The sequence below is a fragment of the Pelophylax lessonae genome (assembly GCF_965119305.1).
Source record: "Pelophylax lessonae genome assembly, chromosome: 4".
Lineage (NCBI taxonomy): Eukaryota > Metazoa > Chordata > Amphibia > Anura > Ranidae > Pelophylax > Pelophylax lessonae.
In genome coordinates this window covers 615,140,257-615,157,614 of record NC_138771.1, presented here as the reverse complement: position 1 = coordinate 615,157,614, position 17,358 = coordinate 615,140,257, and the positions used below count along the sequence as shown (strand labels likewise).

The 17,358-nt window shown below is 42.4% G+C and overlaps 1 protein-coding gene across 1 annotated transcript in view; it reads left to right on the top strand.

Annotated features, from left to right (window-relative positions):
• Positions 1-17,358, top strand: part of LOC309553570 (venom factor-like) — a 424,228-nt gene that overhangs the window by 290,087 nt on the left and 116,783 nt on the right. Inside the window, exon 25 of the mRNA XM_082254842.1 lies at positions 10,671-10,746. Within this exon, the coding sequence (XP_082110968.1) occupies positions 10,671-10,746 (76 nt within the window). The remainder of the gene's footprint in view (positions 1-10,670; positions 10,747-17,358) is intronic.

The following is a 17,358-nucleotide window of genomic DNA, read 5'->3' as shown; positions in this document are numbered from 1 at the left end:
AATGCCATAACAGAGCATCCAATATCCCAGTTCTCTTTAATATGGTAGGCTCGTATAAGTGCAAGCAGAGCAGATGCAAGGCTTGTGCATTTATGCAACATGGCAAAAGTAGCTTTACATCAGTTATAGGGCGCTCCTATAATATCAAACAATTTATTAGCTGTGGTACACAGTTTGTGGTCTATGGCTTGAGGTGCCCATGTGGCTTAATTTATGTTGGTAGGACAGTTAGAGCAATGCGCACCAGGTTTGGCGAACATCGCCGGTTTATTGAGCAGAAAAAAGACAAGCACAGCGTGCCAAGACACTTCTGTAAAGCGCATGGTGGGGATACTGCAGGCCTGGAACTATTTGGGATTGAAGCCATATCTATGACTCTCCCAGAGGGTGAAAGGTTTTCGATCCTGTGCAGGCAAGAAACATTCTGGATCTTTACGCTTGGGTCCATGTCGCCGGGTGGGCTCAATGAGGAGCTTGAAGTCAATACGATTATTTGACATATTAGCATTGGGGTGTGAGCATGGTTGAGTGGGTTCAAGCACATGCACAAACACACGGTAACTTAGGGTAGGGAACACAGTCCCTGCCCGGCCATGTGTCTGCGAAGTGTGCATGGAGGCATATGCACATTCGTGCCCACACAACAGTATCTGAGCAGCCGGGCATGGGAGTGTATGTATATACGGTATATATATATACATATTTGGGGAAACTCAGGGTGTCACCACCGATAGGTATGTGTAGGTATGTATATATACAGTATGTATTTCTCATGTGTGTATATATATATATATATATATATATATATATATATATATATATATATATATATATACGAGAAGTATGAACAACTGCCGTGTAGTATATTTGGTTGGCCTATATAGAGTAGTATCCTCATATACTATTTGATAACTGCATATGTGCCATATGGAACTGAATCTTATCCTATTGAATTTTAATGAGTCTAGTATTTTTAATTATCTAATTATATATTTATTATATGTTTTATGAAATTATCCTGGTTTATGAAATTGTTCTGGTAGATGGATGAGAGACAATGTGGAATTAAAAAGATTTGTCGATTATTGGTATAAGGAAATGCTGATGTAGTTTAGAGTTTTATATATATATATATATATATATACTCCTAAGATACGTCTAATTTATTTATAGCAGGAGAAAACCATTGCTATGTAGGGAATGTGATATCCGAATATGTATCCATAACAGCTCTGGTTTATATCTGCGCTTGTACTGTACTGTTTTAAATTGTATTTCAAATTGTATCTTAAATTGTATTTTTAATATATGTTTTTTAAAAGTGGATAGCCACTTGCTTCTCCCGTCCCAGCCGAGGTGGATAAAGATTATTGGTTACTGGCCCCTTTAAGAATATACAATCAACTAATTAGGGCCAATGGTATCCCGGGTATATAGGGAGGGGCGTCAGCAGGAAGCAAGGTGGGACCTGAGGAAGGAGGCTTCGCCTCCGAAACGCGTTGTCCGTAGCAACAGCAGAGGCAGTGCACCCGTGTCTTGAATCCCCCACCTCGCAGCTCCGTGCAACTTGTGGCTCCGGCTTTGGCTGAGGCTCTCCTGAGGCGTCGTAGATCACGTCGGTATAGTGCGCAGGCGCACTAGAACCGGCATCCGGTGACCAGGCAACACAGGAAGTGAAGGAAAGCGGGGATACAACGGCGGCAGCCGCGGATGAGGAGACCGCAGAGTCACCATCTGGAGGGACGGGAGGAGCGAGTAGCTCCTGTTGGAATGCTGTAAAGCGATTGCCTTAAAGGAAAAGTGTGAGTGCAATTCCAATGTACTGTGTTATTGTCCTTTATTAAAGCGTTATTGCCCGAGGTTGCGTGCGCTTTTCTTTACAGATTTGAATTGTTTTGATCAGCCCCCCCCCCCCCCCCCAGTGGAGTGAGAGAGGAGCAGCAGCAACCAGGACATTTCAGCTAAAAACATACAAACAAAGGAGGTGAACACATGGACAGCGCCATGGGCTGGTGAAGTACTCCTCTTTGTACTTGTTGTATTATATCAGCATGTGCAGGATCTGTCCTTTTTGAAAGTTGGGCACATGGCCTGAGCTTGCCCTTTATGCCTTGGAGGTGCTGGCCTGCCCTACAGCCAGTGTATTATCTGAACGGGTATTAAGCACGGCTGGGGGCGTTATCACAGACAAGTGCAGCCGCCTGTCCAGAGCCAATGTGGACAAGTTCACGTTCATTAAAATTAACCAGACATGGATCCCACAGGACTTGTCCGTACCTTGTGCAGAATAGACATGTATACCGGCCTTACCCAGCCATTGCTGGATGTGATCTTTCTTACTCTTTTGGGGTGTACCCGAATTTTTTTTTATTAAAAACCAAAACCAGCGTTGGCTACCTCGTCCTCCTCCTCCACTGCCACCGCCGCTTCCACCTACACCGCCATATCCACCGCCACCTCAACCTCCTACTCCATATGGGCATTGTCCTCCTCCTACAACATACAAGATGCTTATTTTTTATTTTTCTGTTTTTTCTGTTATTTTAAGTTATTTCCCTATCCACATTTGTTTGCAAAGCACTTGCCATGCCATTAAGATGATTTTGCTGCCATTTGCAGCCCTCTAGCCCTTTCCACGTTTGTTTTAGAGGCATTTTAGTGCTCAAAAGTTCGGTTCTCCGTTGACTTTAATGGGGTTCAGGATTGGGACAAAGTTCGGGTTAAGTCCGGGTCACGAACCCGGACTTTTTTTTCAAGTTCGGTCGAACCCGCCAAACCCGAACATCCAGGTGTTCGCTCAACTCTATACATTAGGCATTCACAGGATACAGAAGTAAGTGGCGGCCATAAAAGGCCCCAAAAATTAGCCCACATGGGTTTACCTGACAGCTAAGAACAAAGTATTCTGTGGTTGAAGGTACATTAGGCATTCACAGGATACAGAAGTAAGTGTCAGCCTGTATGGGCCCCAAAAATTAGCTCACATGAGTTTAACTGACAGCTAAGAATGTAGTGTATTTGATGGCTAGAGGTACATTAGGCATTCACAGGATACAGAAGTAAGTGTCAGCCTGTATAGGCTCCAAAAATTAGCTCACATGGGTTTAACTGACAGCTAAGAACGTAGTGTATTTGATGGCTAGAGGTACATTAGGCATTCACAGGATACAGAAGTAAGTGTCGGCCTGTATCGGCTCCAAAAATTAGCTCACCTGGGTTTAACTGACAGCTAAGAACGTAGTATATTTGATAGCTGGAGGTACATTAGGCATTCACACGATACAGAAGTAAGTGTCGGCCTGCATAGGCTCCAAAAATTTGCTCACATGGGTTTAACTGATAGCTAAGAATGTAGTGTATTTGATGGCTGGAGGTACATTAGGCATTCACAGGATACAGAAGTAAGTGTCGGCCTGTATAGGCCCCAAAAATTAGCCCACATAAGTTTAACTGACAGCAAAGAACGTAGTATATTTGATGGCTAGAGGTACGTTAGGCATTCACTGTATACAGAAGCAAGTGTCGGCCTGTATAGGCCCCAAAAATTAGCCCACATGAGTTTAACTGACAGCAAAGAACGTAGTGTATTTGATGGCTAGGCATTCACAGTATACAGAAGTAAGTGTCGGCCTGTATAGGCCCCAAAATTGGCCCACATGGGTTTAACTGAAAGCAAAGAACGCAGTAATTGATGGCTAGAGGTACATTAGGCATTCACACAGTATACGGAATTTGGTGTCGGCCTGTATAGGCTCCAAAAATTAGCCATTCAATAGACATGAAATGCCTTTTATGCCGCTGTATGTAGCGAAGCCAAGGACCAGGAATTGTTGTGGGTTGATGGCGGTCTGGCAGATATTTGTGGCCTGGCATGAGGAATTGAATGAAACATGGTCTACTGGTGGTCACATGTGTTGAATTCCTCAGAGATCCATGCCTCATTCATTTTTATAAATGTGAGGTAGTCTACACTGTCATGAGCTAGGCGAGTGCGCTTATCGGTCACGATCCCCCCTGCTGTGCTGAACGTCCTTTCGGACAGGACACTGGATGGGGGGCAAGCCAACAGTTCAATTGCAAATTGTGCAAGCTCTAGACAGAGGTCAAGCCTGCCCACCCAGTAGTCCAGGAGTTCATCACTCCTCAGAGCGTCCACATCGGTCGTTAACCCGATGTAGTCGGACACCTGTCGGACACCTTTTTTTACTCTCCAACATTTGAGCCACAGAAGCCTGCCTTTTTCCAGAACAATGTGACGACGGCATCATGGAAGGTGGAGTGGAGGACAAATGTGAGGAGAGAGTAGAAGGAGAAGAGGCTGGACGGTGAGAGCCTGGAGTGTGGCTTTGTGGGTTATGACGGTGTTGCTCCCACTGGGCTCGGTGATGGGATTTCAGGTGCCTTCTTAAGGTGGTTGTCCCTAGGTGAGTGTTGGGCTTACCGCGACTTATGCGTTGACTGCAAAGGCTGCAGATGGCAACACTGTTGTCAGCAACAGACACATTAAAAAAAGCCCACACTACGGAGCCATGTGCCAGCGTCCTGGGAGCGCCAGATGTGACTGTACATGGTTGATGGCTCGCTCCTGATACATTTGCAGTCTGCTTTGTACCTCTTGTGCAATGCAAGTTCTGCCTGCCTCTCCTCCCTATCTGCCGGTCCATCAGTCCGCCAGTTCTACAAATAATTGGCCAGTAACTGTTGTCACTGTGTGTAGCACAGTTAACACAGCAAAAGAGGCCACATTTTTGCAGGACTAAAATACAATCTTAGAAAAGTATACTATTAAAAAACACCTCATTTCAATCTGTGCTATTGGGGGGCACAGTTTTATCAAACCAGTGCTACAAATAATTGGCCGGTAACTGTTGTCACTGTGTGTAGCACAGTTAACACAGCAAGAGAGGTCAAATTTTTGCTGGACTAAAATACAATCTTAGAAAAGTATACTGTTAAATAACACCTCACTTCAATCTGTGGTATTGGGGAGCCACAGGTTTATTACAACAGTTCTACAAATAATTGGCCAGTAACTGTTGTCACTGTATGTAGCACAGTTTACACAGCAAGAGGCCAAATTTTTGGAGGACTAAAATACACTCTTAGAAAATAATATTGTTCAATAACAGGTGGTATTGGGGGGCCACTGGTCTATCACACCAGTTGTTAAAAAAATTGGCCAGTGAGTTTGGCACTGTGTGTATCAGACTTAACTCTGTACTTAATATTGTTGCAGGACACAAATACACTTGTAAAAGTATACTCAGATAACACCCCACTTCAATATGTGGTAAGGGGTGGGGGGGGGGCATTGGTCGATCACACCAGTTATAATACCAGCTCAATAATGTTGTCATGGAGGAGTGGAAGGGGAATCCAAAGGCAACCTGTGAAGCTCTGGTGAACTCCATGCCCCAGAGGGTTATGGCAATGCTGGGAAAATATGGTGGCCACGCAAAATATTGACACTTTTGGGCCCAATTTGGACATTTTCACTTCAGGGTGTACTCACTTTTGTTGCCAGAGGTTTAGACATTAATGGCTGTGTGTTGAGTTATTTTGAGCAGACAGCAAATTTACACTGTTATACAAACTGTACATTCACTACTTTACATTGTAGCAAAGTGTCATTTCTTCAGTGATGTTGCATGAAAATATATAATACAATATTTACAAATACAAACCCGATTCCAAAAAAGTTGGGACACTGTACAAATTGTGAATAAAACCAGAATGCAATGATGTGGAATTTTTAAATTCCAATATTTTATTCAGAATACAACATAGATGACATATCAAATGTTTAAACTGAGAAAATGTATCATTTTAAGGGAAACATACGTTGATTTTAAATTTCATGGCATCAACACATCTCAAAAAAGTTGGGACAAGGCCATGTTTACCACTGTGTGGCCTTCCCTCTTCTTTTTATAACAGTCTGCAAATGTCTGGGGACTGAGGAGACAAGTTGCTCATGTTTAGGAACAGGAATGTTGTCCCATTCTTGTCTAATACAGGCTTCTAGTTGCTCAACTGCCTTAGGTCTTATTTGTCACATTTTCCCCTTTATGATGCGCCAAATGTTTTCTATGGGTGAAATATCTGGACTGCAGGCTGGCCATTTCAGTACCCGGGTTCCTTCTTCTACGCAGCCATGATGTTGTAATTGATGCAATGTGTGGTCTGGCATTGTCATGTTGTTAAATGCAAGGTCTTCCCTGAAAGAGATGACGTCTGGATGGGAGCATATGTTGTTCTTGAATTTGGATATACCTTTCAGCATTGATGGTGCTTTTCCAGATGTGTAAGCTGCCCATGCCACACACACTCATGCAACCCCATACCATCAGTGATGCAGGCTTCTGGACTGAGCGCTGATAACAACTTGGGTTGTCCTTGTCCCAGTTTTCCAAAAAGAACTTCAAATTTTGATTCGCCTGACCACAGAACAGTTTTCCACTTTGCCACAGTCCATTTTAAATGAGCCTTGGCCCAGAGAAAATGCCTGCGCTTCTGGATCATGTTTAGATATTGCTGCGCCAAGTCTTTCATTGGAGATAAATAAATAAATATGTTTGGTGTACAAAATGTTATCACAATAACTCTAAATCAGTCCATCAACTGTGATACTAAAGTGATAAATCAATTTCTGAGCCGTGATTATAAAATCAATAATATTAATAGTCCCAATCCTCAGTGAAAATAGTGACTGAAAGAAAATCAAAAAATCTTCATCCACAAACGTGATCAAAAGTGCTGCATGCTTCACTCCAGGCGCTCCTAGTGACAGATTAGCAGCTCACCTTAGGAACAGACTCCTTAAGAGTCAATACACACTCTGGAATAATCACCGCCTCCTGATAGTCCCTCCAGGTTTATATAGCATCGGTGTGGAAAAAATAAAAGCAAGATCTAGTGCTCTCTGATTTTAAGGCTATTTATTAAATCATAAATGGTGAAATCACACTTACATTTCAAAGCACTTCAGCAGTGCGGACTTATCATAGCATCAAACGCTGCCTGTGGTCTCCGGGAATCAACGTGATGACGTGCAGGCTCCTCCCCCGTATGCGTTGTGTCATAGACTTCGTCATAGACCCCGCTGACGAAGTCTATGACGCAACGCATACGTGGGAGGAGCCTGCCTGATTATTCCAGAGTGTGTATTGACTCTCAGGAGTCTGTTCCTAAGGTGAGCTGCTAATCTGTCACTAGTCACTAGGAGCACCTGGAGTGAAGCATGCAGCACGTTTGATCACGTTTGTGGATGAAGATTTTTTGATTTTCTTTCAGTCACTATTTTCACTGAGGATTGGGACTATTAATATTATTGATTTTATAATCACGGCTCAGAAATTGATTTATCACTTTAGTATTACAGTTGATGGACTGATTTAGAGTTATTGTGATAACATTTTGTACACCAAACATATTTATTTATTTATCTCCAATGAAAGACTTGGCGCAGCAATATTATTTTCTTTAAGTTTTCACAGGTGTTTTTGTGTTTGGCACTGATTGTTTGCAGCCTTGTGCACAAGAATCTTGATTGATTCTTTTTTTTTCTTTTTAATGTGGGCTTGTGCTGATTATTTTTGATTTACATGTTTAGATATGGCTTCTTTTTTGGCCTATAGAGTTTTAGATGGAAACGGCGAATGGCACGGTGGATTGTGTTCACCGACAATGTTTTCTGGAAGTATTCCTGAGCCCATGTTGTGATTTCCATTATAGTAGCATTCCTGTATGTGATGCAGTGCCATCTAAGGGCCCGAAGATCATGGGCATCCAGTATGGTTTTCCGCCCTCTCTTGCGCACAGAGATTGTTCCAGATTCTCTGAATCCTTGGATGATATTATGCACTGTAGATGATGATAACTTCAAACTCTTTGCAATTTTTCTCTGAGAAACTCCTTTCTGATATTGCTTCACTATTTTTTCGCTGCAGCATTGGGGGAATTGGTGATTAGGGATGATCGAACTTTTGAAAAGTTCGGTTCGACCAGAACACCCGAATTTCCCAAAATTTCGGTTCGGATTCCAGAACCCCATTGAAATCAATGGGACCCGAACTTCTAGAATAAAAAAACACCATTTTGAAGCCCTAAAACCCAATAAATGCCCCTAAAAAGTTCCTAGGGTTCTGGGTCATGCCCCAGGGACTGTTGATCACACAAAAAAAGTTCTTAAAAATTGTCTTTTTTGATAGAGAGACAATTATTGAAAAAATTATTGAAAAAAAAAAAAAGAGAGATTTCTTTGGATTTAGTGTCTGGGGGGTCTAAAAAGTGTGCCTGTGAAGTTTCAGCTCTGTAGCATGCCCAGAACCAGAGAAAAAAGATAATTTTTCTTAGAATTTCAGTAGCGCAGGGATGGTGTTATCCTCCTTTCACACCTGGACATTTTTGTTTCAGGCGTTTTTCAGGCGTTTTTTGGGCGTTTGGAGGCAGGCATGACATCTGAACTTCTGTATAGGGGTATATATATATATATATATATATATATATATATATATTAAACAAGCAAAAAATTGGGGGAGCAAACCCTGAACATGTATATCTAAAGCCAGTGCAGCTATGGACCAAGCAACATGTATATTAAAAAAGAATAGCGCACACATGCAAAAGAAATGACTATCAAATATGGAGACAATCCATAAATAAAAATGGGGATTTAGTCCCACCATATGGCCATATCGTGCTCAAGCCCACCACTGCGTCAAAGTACCCTATTATCAGTGGGTCCTACACTATCCATAAAAAAGGGGTGATTCCAGCCTCTCTAACCCTTGGAGACAACACTCCTTGCTGGGAAAGATGTGCCAATGCACTACAGGGGACTCCTCCTATATCTACTTGATAGTGGACACCGATAAAGTACAGGTGTGTGTGGGGGATGGGATGCTCAACCCCAGAAGTCTGGTCAGACCGAATACATAATAAACAAGCAAAAAATTGGGGGAGCAAACCCTGAACATGTATATCTAAAGCCAGTGCAGCTATGAACCAAGCAACATGTATATTAAAAAAGAATAGCGCACACATGCAAAAGAAATGACTATCAAATATGGAGACAATCCATAAATAAAAATGGGGATTTAGTATTTAGTCCCACCATATGGCCATATCGTGCTCAAGCCCACCACTGTGTCAAATACCCCATTATCAGTGGGTCCTACACTATCCATAAAAAAAGGGTGATTCCAGCCTCTCTAAATATACATATACTGTACATGAAAAGAACAGTAAAAATGCAGGAAAGGGCACTGGGGGGAATCCAAATGTGAATATATTTTATTTTGCAATGTATCAGTGTGTTTGGTGTGTTTTACTTTATATATATATATATATATATATATATATATATATATCCCTTACCCAAAATCTGCAAAGTGGGGTCACCCTGACATGTTACAGTTCAGTCACCCTGGTATGGCAGGCAGAGTCAGCTAACTACATTACGGTCACCCTGACATGTTACAGTTCCATCACCCTGGTATGGCAGCTGGCAGGCAGAGTCAGCTAACTACATTACGGTCACCCTGACATGTTACAGTTCGGTCGCCCTGGTATGGCAGATGGCAGGCAGAGTCAGCTAACTACATTACGGTCACCCTGACATGTTACAGTTCGGTCACCCTGGTATGGCAGTCTCAGGCAGAATCACCTAAACTACACTACGGTCACCCTGACACTTAAAGGTATCCCTACAGAAACTATATTATTGAATCTAACTATAGTGGTATATAGTACCCTAACTACACTGCATATCCCTTTCCTCACACTAAAAGAACAGCTCCATACAGCAGGAGTAACACTAATGCTTCCACTCTCTTCCACAGCCCCTGTATTACAGTGCTAGAGTTTTGGCGGGGCTATGTTATAAACTGGGGGGCGTATTCACTACTGATTGGCCTCTGGACCCCGTAGTCACTCCAATCACAATCCTAGCAGACTCCTGCCCCCTCAATTGGCTTTTACTGACGTTTCTGGTCCAATCACAGGCTTTTAAAGCCCAGTTCCTGTCCCATTGCATTTTGGGCGGTTCTGGTGGCCGAATTCCGAACTCTTACCGCAAAAAGTTAGGAATTCGGCCGAATTTCGAACAGCCAATGTTCGGGTTGAACCGATGGTCGACCTGAACCGTTCGATCATCCCTATTGGTGATCCTCTGCCCATCTTGACTTCTGAGAAACACTGCCACTCTAAGAGGCTCTTTATATACCCAATCATGTTTCCAATTGACCTAATAAGTTGCAAATTGGTCCTCCAGCTGTTCCTTATATGTACATTTAACTTTTCCGGCCTCTTATTGCTACCTGTTCCAACTTTTTTGGAATGTGTCGCTTTCATGAAATCCAAAATGAGCCAATATTTGGCATGACATTTCAAAATGTCTCACTTTCAACATTTGATATGTTTTCTATATTATATTGTGAATAAAATATAAGTTTATGAGATTTGTAAATTAGTCCATTCCTTTTTTACTCACAATTTGTACAGTGTCCCAACTTTTTTGGAATTGGGTTTGTATATATATATATATATATATATATATATATATATATATATATATATATATATATATATAGTGTACTGTATACAGTATAGCTCACACATTTTCTTTAACTTTTCCTCTCCTTTTTTCTGTATTTTTCATTTCACTTCAGGTTTTGCCACTCAGTTAAGCCATCGTGCCACAGATGGATCATATCGTGTCTTTGTGGGGTCAATCCAAGGAACCTGGTAATTACAAACATACCTACTAACTCAAAATGGCAGCATGCCTACATTAATAATAAAGATAGTTTCCAGTTTTAGAAATGTTTACATTGTTACAGTGGTCCAGCTTGGTCTAACGTAAGTATGTACTGTATGTGGTACACCTGTGGGATCCCTATGGAAGCTGGAAATCTCTGTAGTAGTCACTGATACTACAGTGATCACTCTGGGTTCTGGGTCCAATCAATTGCCCTGTTACATGGCAAACACTGAAGGTTGCCTGCTCAGCATGGCCATAATTCAGGGAACACTTTCCATTTTCTCAATGAATGTGTAGTGCACCCTGCACAATCAGGCACAATGAATCTTCACAGGCACATTTAAGCCATAAAACAGTCCAGTGCTTTGTTTTATTGAGGGAATGGAACTTTGATATGGATTGGGAAAAATATAGGATGCCCAATTGACTTCAAAACAGCTCCAGGGACAACATCTCCTATGTATAGTCTGTATACACTCCTTCTCTTCCTTCATTACTAACTTGCTTGCAGAACTCCAGCTAGCACACTGATGGTTAATCTGACAAAAGGAAAACAGTTAGATTTTGCCGCAATAGTCCTTTTCAGGTAGGAACCAGAGGCCCCCTTTAAGTGTGTAGCAAAAAGTCAGTGTCCAGCTTACATCTCCTTGGCTACTGATCCCAGCAGCACCTCTTCAGGCACTGCTAACCCATGTGGCTGCAGATACCCCTTTCACTACCCCTCCAGTCTAACTTCACCACAGTCCTCTTCAGACTGAAAAACTCGCCAGCCCACCCGGCTGATTCCTCAGAAGATCTTCCAGACATGCTGACTCTCTCCCACTGTCCTTTCCTTGCTTCTGTGCCTCCAGGATAGGATTGCTCCATGTTTTGTAGAGGGTCCATCCAGCACCTAAGCCCCGGGCCCGAGGTCACCCCCTCCAGACTTGGGGGGGGGGGCCCTTAAGGGCCACCAACAGCCTCTTCAGCACTCCATCTCCATCTCCATCTTCCACCCGACTGCCCCTGCTGGCAAGACCCATGAATATTTATGAGGTGGCCTGCCCTCTGCCAGCTCATTTTGCTTGCGATTGGCTGGGGCCCTCATCAACACTCCAAGCAGCCCCTTCTAACTCCCACCCATACCTCTGGAAGCTTCTCCAAGGTTCCAGCAAGTAGGGAGAGGTACCAGAGATGCTGCTTGCTGAGTCGTCCAGCCTCCATGAGTCACTTAGCCCAGACCCAGATTCAATCCAGATTTGGCTCTTAGCCAAGCAAAAATTTACCTACACTAACTGCTAGATATGTACATCTGCAAAGGCACCCCATACAAATACAGTGTAAGGGGGAAAGGGAAACAAATTGGATGGGGCTATATACAAATAAGTTATCAAGTAGCAAAAATTTCATTTTTTTTTAAAATCACATATGTACAATGCATATCATCAACACATATACATCCTAGCTACAGGTCCCTGCAGCTCACTCAAAACATGGTATAAGGCACACAGAATTAAGCTGGAGCACTTCCCCCTAAAGGGAAGCTGGAAAATGGTCCTGGAACAAAACACAGTTCCCTAGCTCAATTAATCTCTATTTGCTAGAAGCAACGGCTGTGCTTTTGTCAGGGACCATGAACCCTGAGACAGAAAACGCAGTTAAAATCACACCTACCAGTAATAGTAAAAAAAAAACTAATCAGCAGCATAGTCAAAAACATAATCAGACGAGCCGGAATCAGGGAGCTAGGAATCAGCGTAGTCAGAAGCCAAAGATTAGGATCAGGAACCAGAAGAAACATCAGCCAGGCAAAGTCAAACAGGAACACAGCAGAGAGACACACTAGATATGTTAACCAGACAAAGGCCCTGAAGGAATGAGCCAGGCAGTTTAAATTGCCAAAAGGGGCTGGCTGTAGGCTGGACTAATGAGGCAGGTAATGGTAACCAGGTAATTGTAGAAACAATGAGTGGCTGGTAATTATCTGACAGCTGAGCAGCCTGAGCATTGAGAAGAGAGCTGCGAAAGGCCCAGCCCTGACAGCAGGTTACCGTGGGCTATATCCAAGATCCTTCCTGTCTTTCTGGACTTCCGGGACCCCGCTTGGTGATTTCCTGCCAATACAACATTAATAGAGTGTAGACGTGTGCGGGCCTAGCCTTTGATAATATCCTAATTGGGACGAAACGCATCAGGCACGCCCGCACGTTGACACGCTGACCTTGGCTTCCCTAATTCCATATGCATTCATATGGTTAGATATGTGAGTTGCCATTTTTCTGTTCCTTTATTATTCATTAAAGAAGTATACTATGCCATTGGAGTTTCCTCTTTATTTTGAGGTATACGGTATATTAAGGTTGATCAGTGATTGGGATTTCTGAATCGCTCTTTGCACCGATTATCGATTGAATACTGGAGATCTGCCCATTCCAGGGTGAACCTTTGCAAACCTGTGATTACACGCTCAATTTGACCTACCCTAATCGGTAGTCAATCTGTTCTGGTAAGCAGAAACCCCTTTTATCTGGTGCACGTAGTGAATTTTTTCCATCTTCATTGATCCCATCTCCTGGTGTTGGACTTCTTGGCTTTCAACTTTTGAGTTTTATTATCTGCATTTGTGGGACTTTTCATCAAACTGGAATATCCAACATTTGTGTTTAATATTTGTTGGTGCTGTACTTCATTTTTACAATTTTTTGACATATTTGTTTATGTACTGGCAGTCTTCTGATGTTCATCATACATCAATTGTATTTGTCTGTGGTGTGACCAAGCGCGGCTGGTTTTTGTATTATTATTGTTCTCTTATGAGTGGTATTGGCTGCAGCTGGTTTATTACAAGAGTCATACATGGATATTTTTACATTCAGGGAGAAGCACACTGCCAATTTTAAGGAGGCCTTTGAAGACACTTCTGATCCTGAAAGATCTGACATGGGTGGTGTGTTTCTGAGACTCAAGAATGTATTCGTTTCTGAAATACATACTAATTGGGATATAGCCCTATTAGAAAAGTATTTGGAGGAGGGATTAGTTCCTCGCAGTTTGAGATGGGAGGTGAATCCCCAGGAAGATGAGCGGGACCTAGCCCTGTGGTTTAAATTTTTCAATGATGCAGGTCTTAATATGTTGAGATTCTTAATTACGCGCAAAAAACTGAAATTAACTAAATTGGAGGAAGAGTTAACTACTCTAAAAACTCAACTATCCCCTCATATGGATACCTCAGAATTCTGATGACCTTAAAAAGGTTTTGGAGAAAGAGGAATCTGAACAGAAAATTAAAAAACTGAAGAAATTCTTCAGAGATTTGTGAGATTATAAGGCTAATTTAGTGTTTAAGTGGCAAAAAAAGAGGATTGAAGCGGAAGCGAGCAAGGTATCCAACTCTGGTCCTCAGTTATCCACTAGCCCTTTCCCCCCAGGACCATCTGGAGGGGGTGCTAGGGGACGTCCCTTGGGAGGGGCATCTATTGATTCTCCAGCTAGGCCTCCTCCACAGTTATCGCCTCAGTGTAGAAGGGGAGGAGGGCCTCAGGGAAGGTTAGCAAGTGGTGATTATTCACATGCCTATAATGCTTCTCAATATATTCAACAGAGGCCCCCTAATCCTAAAGGTGGACCCAAAAAGAAAAAGGGTAAAAAAACTAAACACCATACTGTTTTATATAACAGATTTTCCCCCTTGGAGGATTACCAAGGGGACGAATTTGATGATTATGGGGAAAGGTATATTACTCCCCCACCCCGCTTCATATAGGTCTAACTACTCTCATGATCAATGGTGGGAACTGCCTAGACATATTGAACACCCCCAGAGATAACTGAGTTTTTTTCAAAGGAATCGATACGAGTATGACCAAAGCATAAATCAAGAAGAGGGACCAGAGGGGGTGGAGGCAGCGAAAAGAAAAGAAAGAGGATGAAAGGGGTTGGCATTTTTAACTTAAGTCAGTCTACCTAAACTAATGATGAAATGTTTGTTTTGGATCGTGGTCTTAAACATGTGCCATTTAAACCACTTGACAAGTTCAGGGTTTTTATGGACATTCAGAAGTACACCCGTAGACTTAATATTAATCGATACATGCTGTCCAACCCAGTGAGGGATCCTGTGGTCTTTAGGGAGGGGGTGAGACACTCAGGTTTGTCTAATGCCTCCCTCTTTAACCCTCCTGGTTCCCTCGCCCATTCATTGGGGGTTTTCAGGGATTTGGTTATCAAAGACTTGGATACCCTTAATATCAGAAGATCCTACAGTGATCTGAGGTTTATTTTGGGTTTGAAAAGTCTACAAAAGAGGGAGGATATAGTGGTGAGGCCAGCCGACAAGGGTGGCGGGATTGTAATTTTGGACAAATCTGCCTATCTGGGGGAAATGTCCAGAATTCTATCCGATCAGGAAACATACCTTCCTTTGAACGGTAATCCTACCTCAAAATATAAAACTGAGTTGACTAAATTGGTGAACCAGGGTTATAAGGATAACATTCTTAACAAAAAGGAAAAGGCCTTTCTGGTCCCCATCACTCCCAGAATACCGGTAATATATTACCTCCCCAAAGTCCATAAGGACCCAGTTCATCCTCACGGACGCCCAATCATAAGCGGGATAGATTTGATGACTTCCCGAATAGGGAAGTATATCGATGCCTACCTGGAACCGCTGGTGGTCAATACACCAACATTTTTGCGGGATTCTACTCAGGTTTTGAGGCTGTTGGGAGATGTGGTGTGGAGGGGGCTACATCTTAGCTACGGTGGACGTGGCCTCCCTGTACACCATAATTTTGCACGCCCATGGCCTGAGTGCTGTAGAGTCATTCTTATCTTATTCCCAAAATTGGGTGCTTAGTCTCCTCTCCTTCGCCATGACACATAACTATTTCTGGTTTGGAGGTTCCTATTACCTACAGACCAAAGGTGAGGCCATGGGTGTCAAATTTTCACCAAGCTAAAAAGAAAAAATTTGCACCAAGCGTGGCCAACCTTTTCATGGAGAAGTGGGAGGAGGACTTTATCTTTCAGGACCAGAGACCGGAGCTTATACTCTGGAAAAGATACATCGAAAATGTGATCGTTATCTGGAATGGTACGACGGCATCGTTGGATGATTTTTTCCGAGAACTTAATGACAACATCTTCAGTATAAAATGACAGCATGTAGCCAGTGAGGTGAACATACATTTTTTGGATTTGAATATTATGGTTAGTGGCGACTCTTTAGTGACTACTACCTATTTTAAGATCACGGATAGGAACGGGTTTATTGGGAGGGATAGTTTTCACCATCCCTCCTGGTTAAACTCTGTCCCTAAGAGTCAGTTTCTTAGGGTGAGGAGAAACTGCACCTATCTGGCTGACTACTTTCAGCAGGCCCAAATCCTTAGGAGGCGGTTTATGGACAAGGGCTATACTGAGGTAGAGCTCGATGGGGTGATCCATGAAGTGGCGAATAAAGACAGGTCCTTAAAGTTTTTTTTTTTTCCTTAATGTTGACGGACGTGCCAAAAGATAAGGCTTATGATAATAAACTTGGGGTGCCATTTGTTACTACATATACCCAACAATATAGGGATATTAAGCGGTTTCTTTCTAGACACTGGAAAGTGCTCCTAAACGATAGGGTCTTGGCACCAGTGGTTGGTGATCAACCCACAGTGGTCTATCGGGGAGTTCCCCCTCTTAGACTAAGAGTGGCCCCTAACGTAGTGGACCGACCAGTTAAGTCCTCTTTTTTCCCTCAGATCAGCGGGTTTTTTCCATGCAGAAAATGTGTGGTGTGTAGGGCCAACGCCATTCAGAACAGAAGGATTGATTCCTTTCCGTCCAACACCACACAAAAGGTTTACACCATTGGGTCCTTCATTACTTGCTCCTCTAAGAATGTGGTGTATCTTTTGGAATGCCCTTGTGGCTTCCAATATGTTGGGAGGACCATTAGAGCAATGCAGGTGAGAGTTAACGAACACCTGGGGAATATCAGACGTGGGTTCCCTAAACACAGTTTCTCCCGACATTATTTGGAATGTCACAACAAAAAAGTCAGAGGAACATCAATTATAGGCATTGACAACTATACTGCCCATTGGAGGGGTAGCAATATGCGACGTGATATTTCAAGGAAAGAAACACATTGGATTTTCGACCTAAAGTGTTATACGCCACATGGTTTAAATGTTGACTGGGATGTCAACTGCTTTATTAATAACAGTTGATCCCTGGTTCCAGGACTGGCTGTTGTTTGCTGGGCAGTTGTACGTTTCATTCTGCATATAGGGAGATTTCTGGCACCTTTTGCATATATATATTTTTAATTTTTTATTAGCATAATTTCAAACATATGGGTGATATGTCACATGTTTAATATGTTCTTATCTTGGCTCTTGGGTCTCATTCTGCATATAGGGAGATTTCTGGCACCTTTTGCATATATATATTTTTATATATATATCTTTAATTTTTTATTAGCATAATTTCAAACATATGGGTGATATGTCACATGTTTAATATGTTCTTATCTTGGCTCTTGGGTCTTTTATGATCTATTTATTATTTTAAGAGTTTTGAGTATGATCAGTGATTACTCTTTTTTTTTTAACAACATTTTT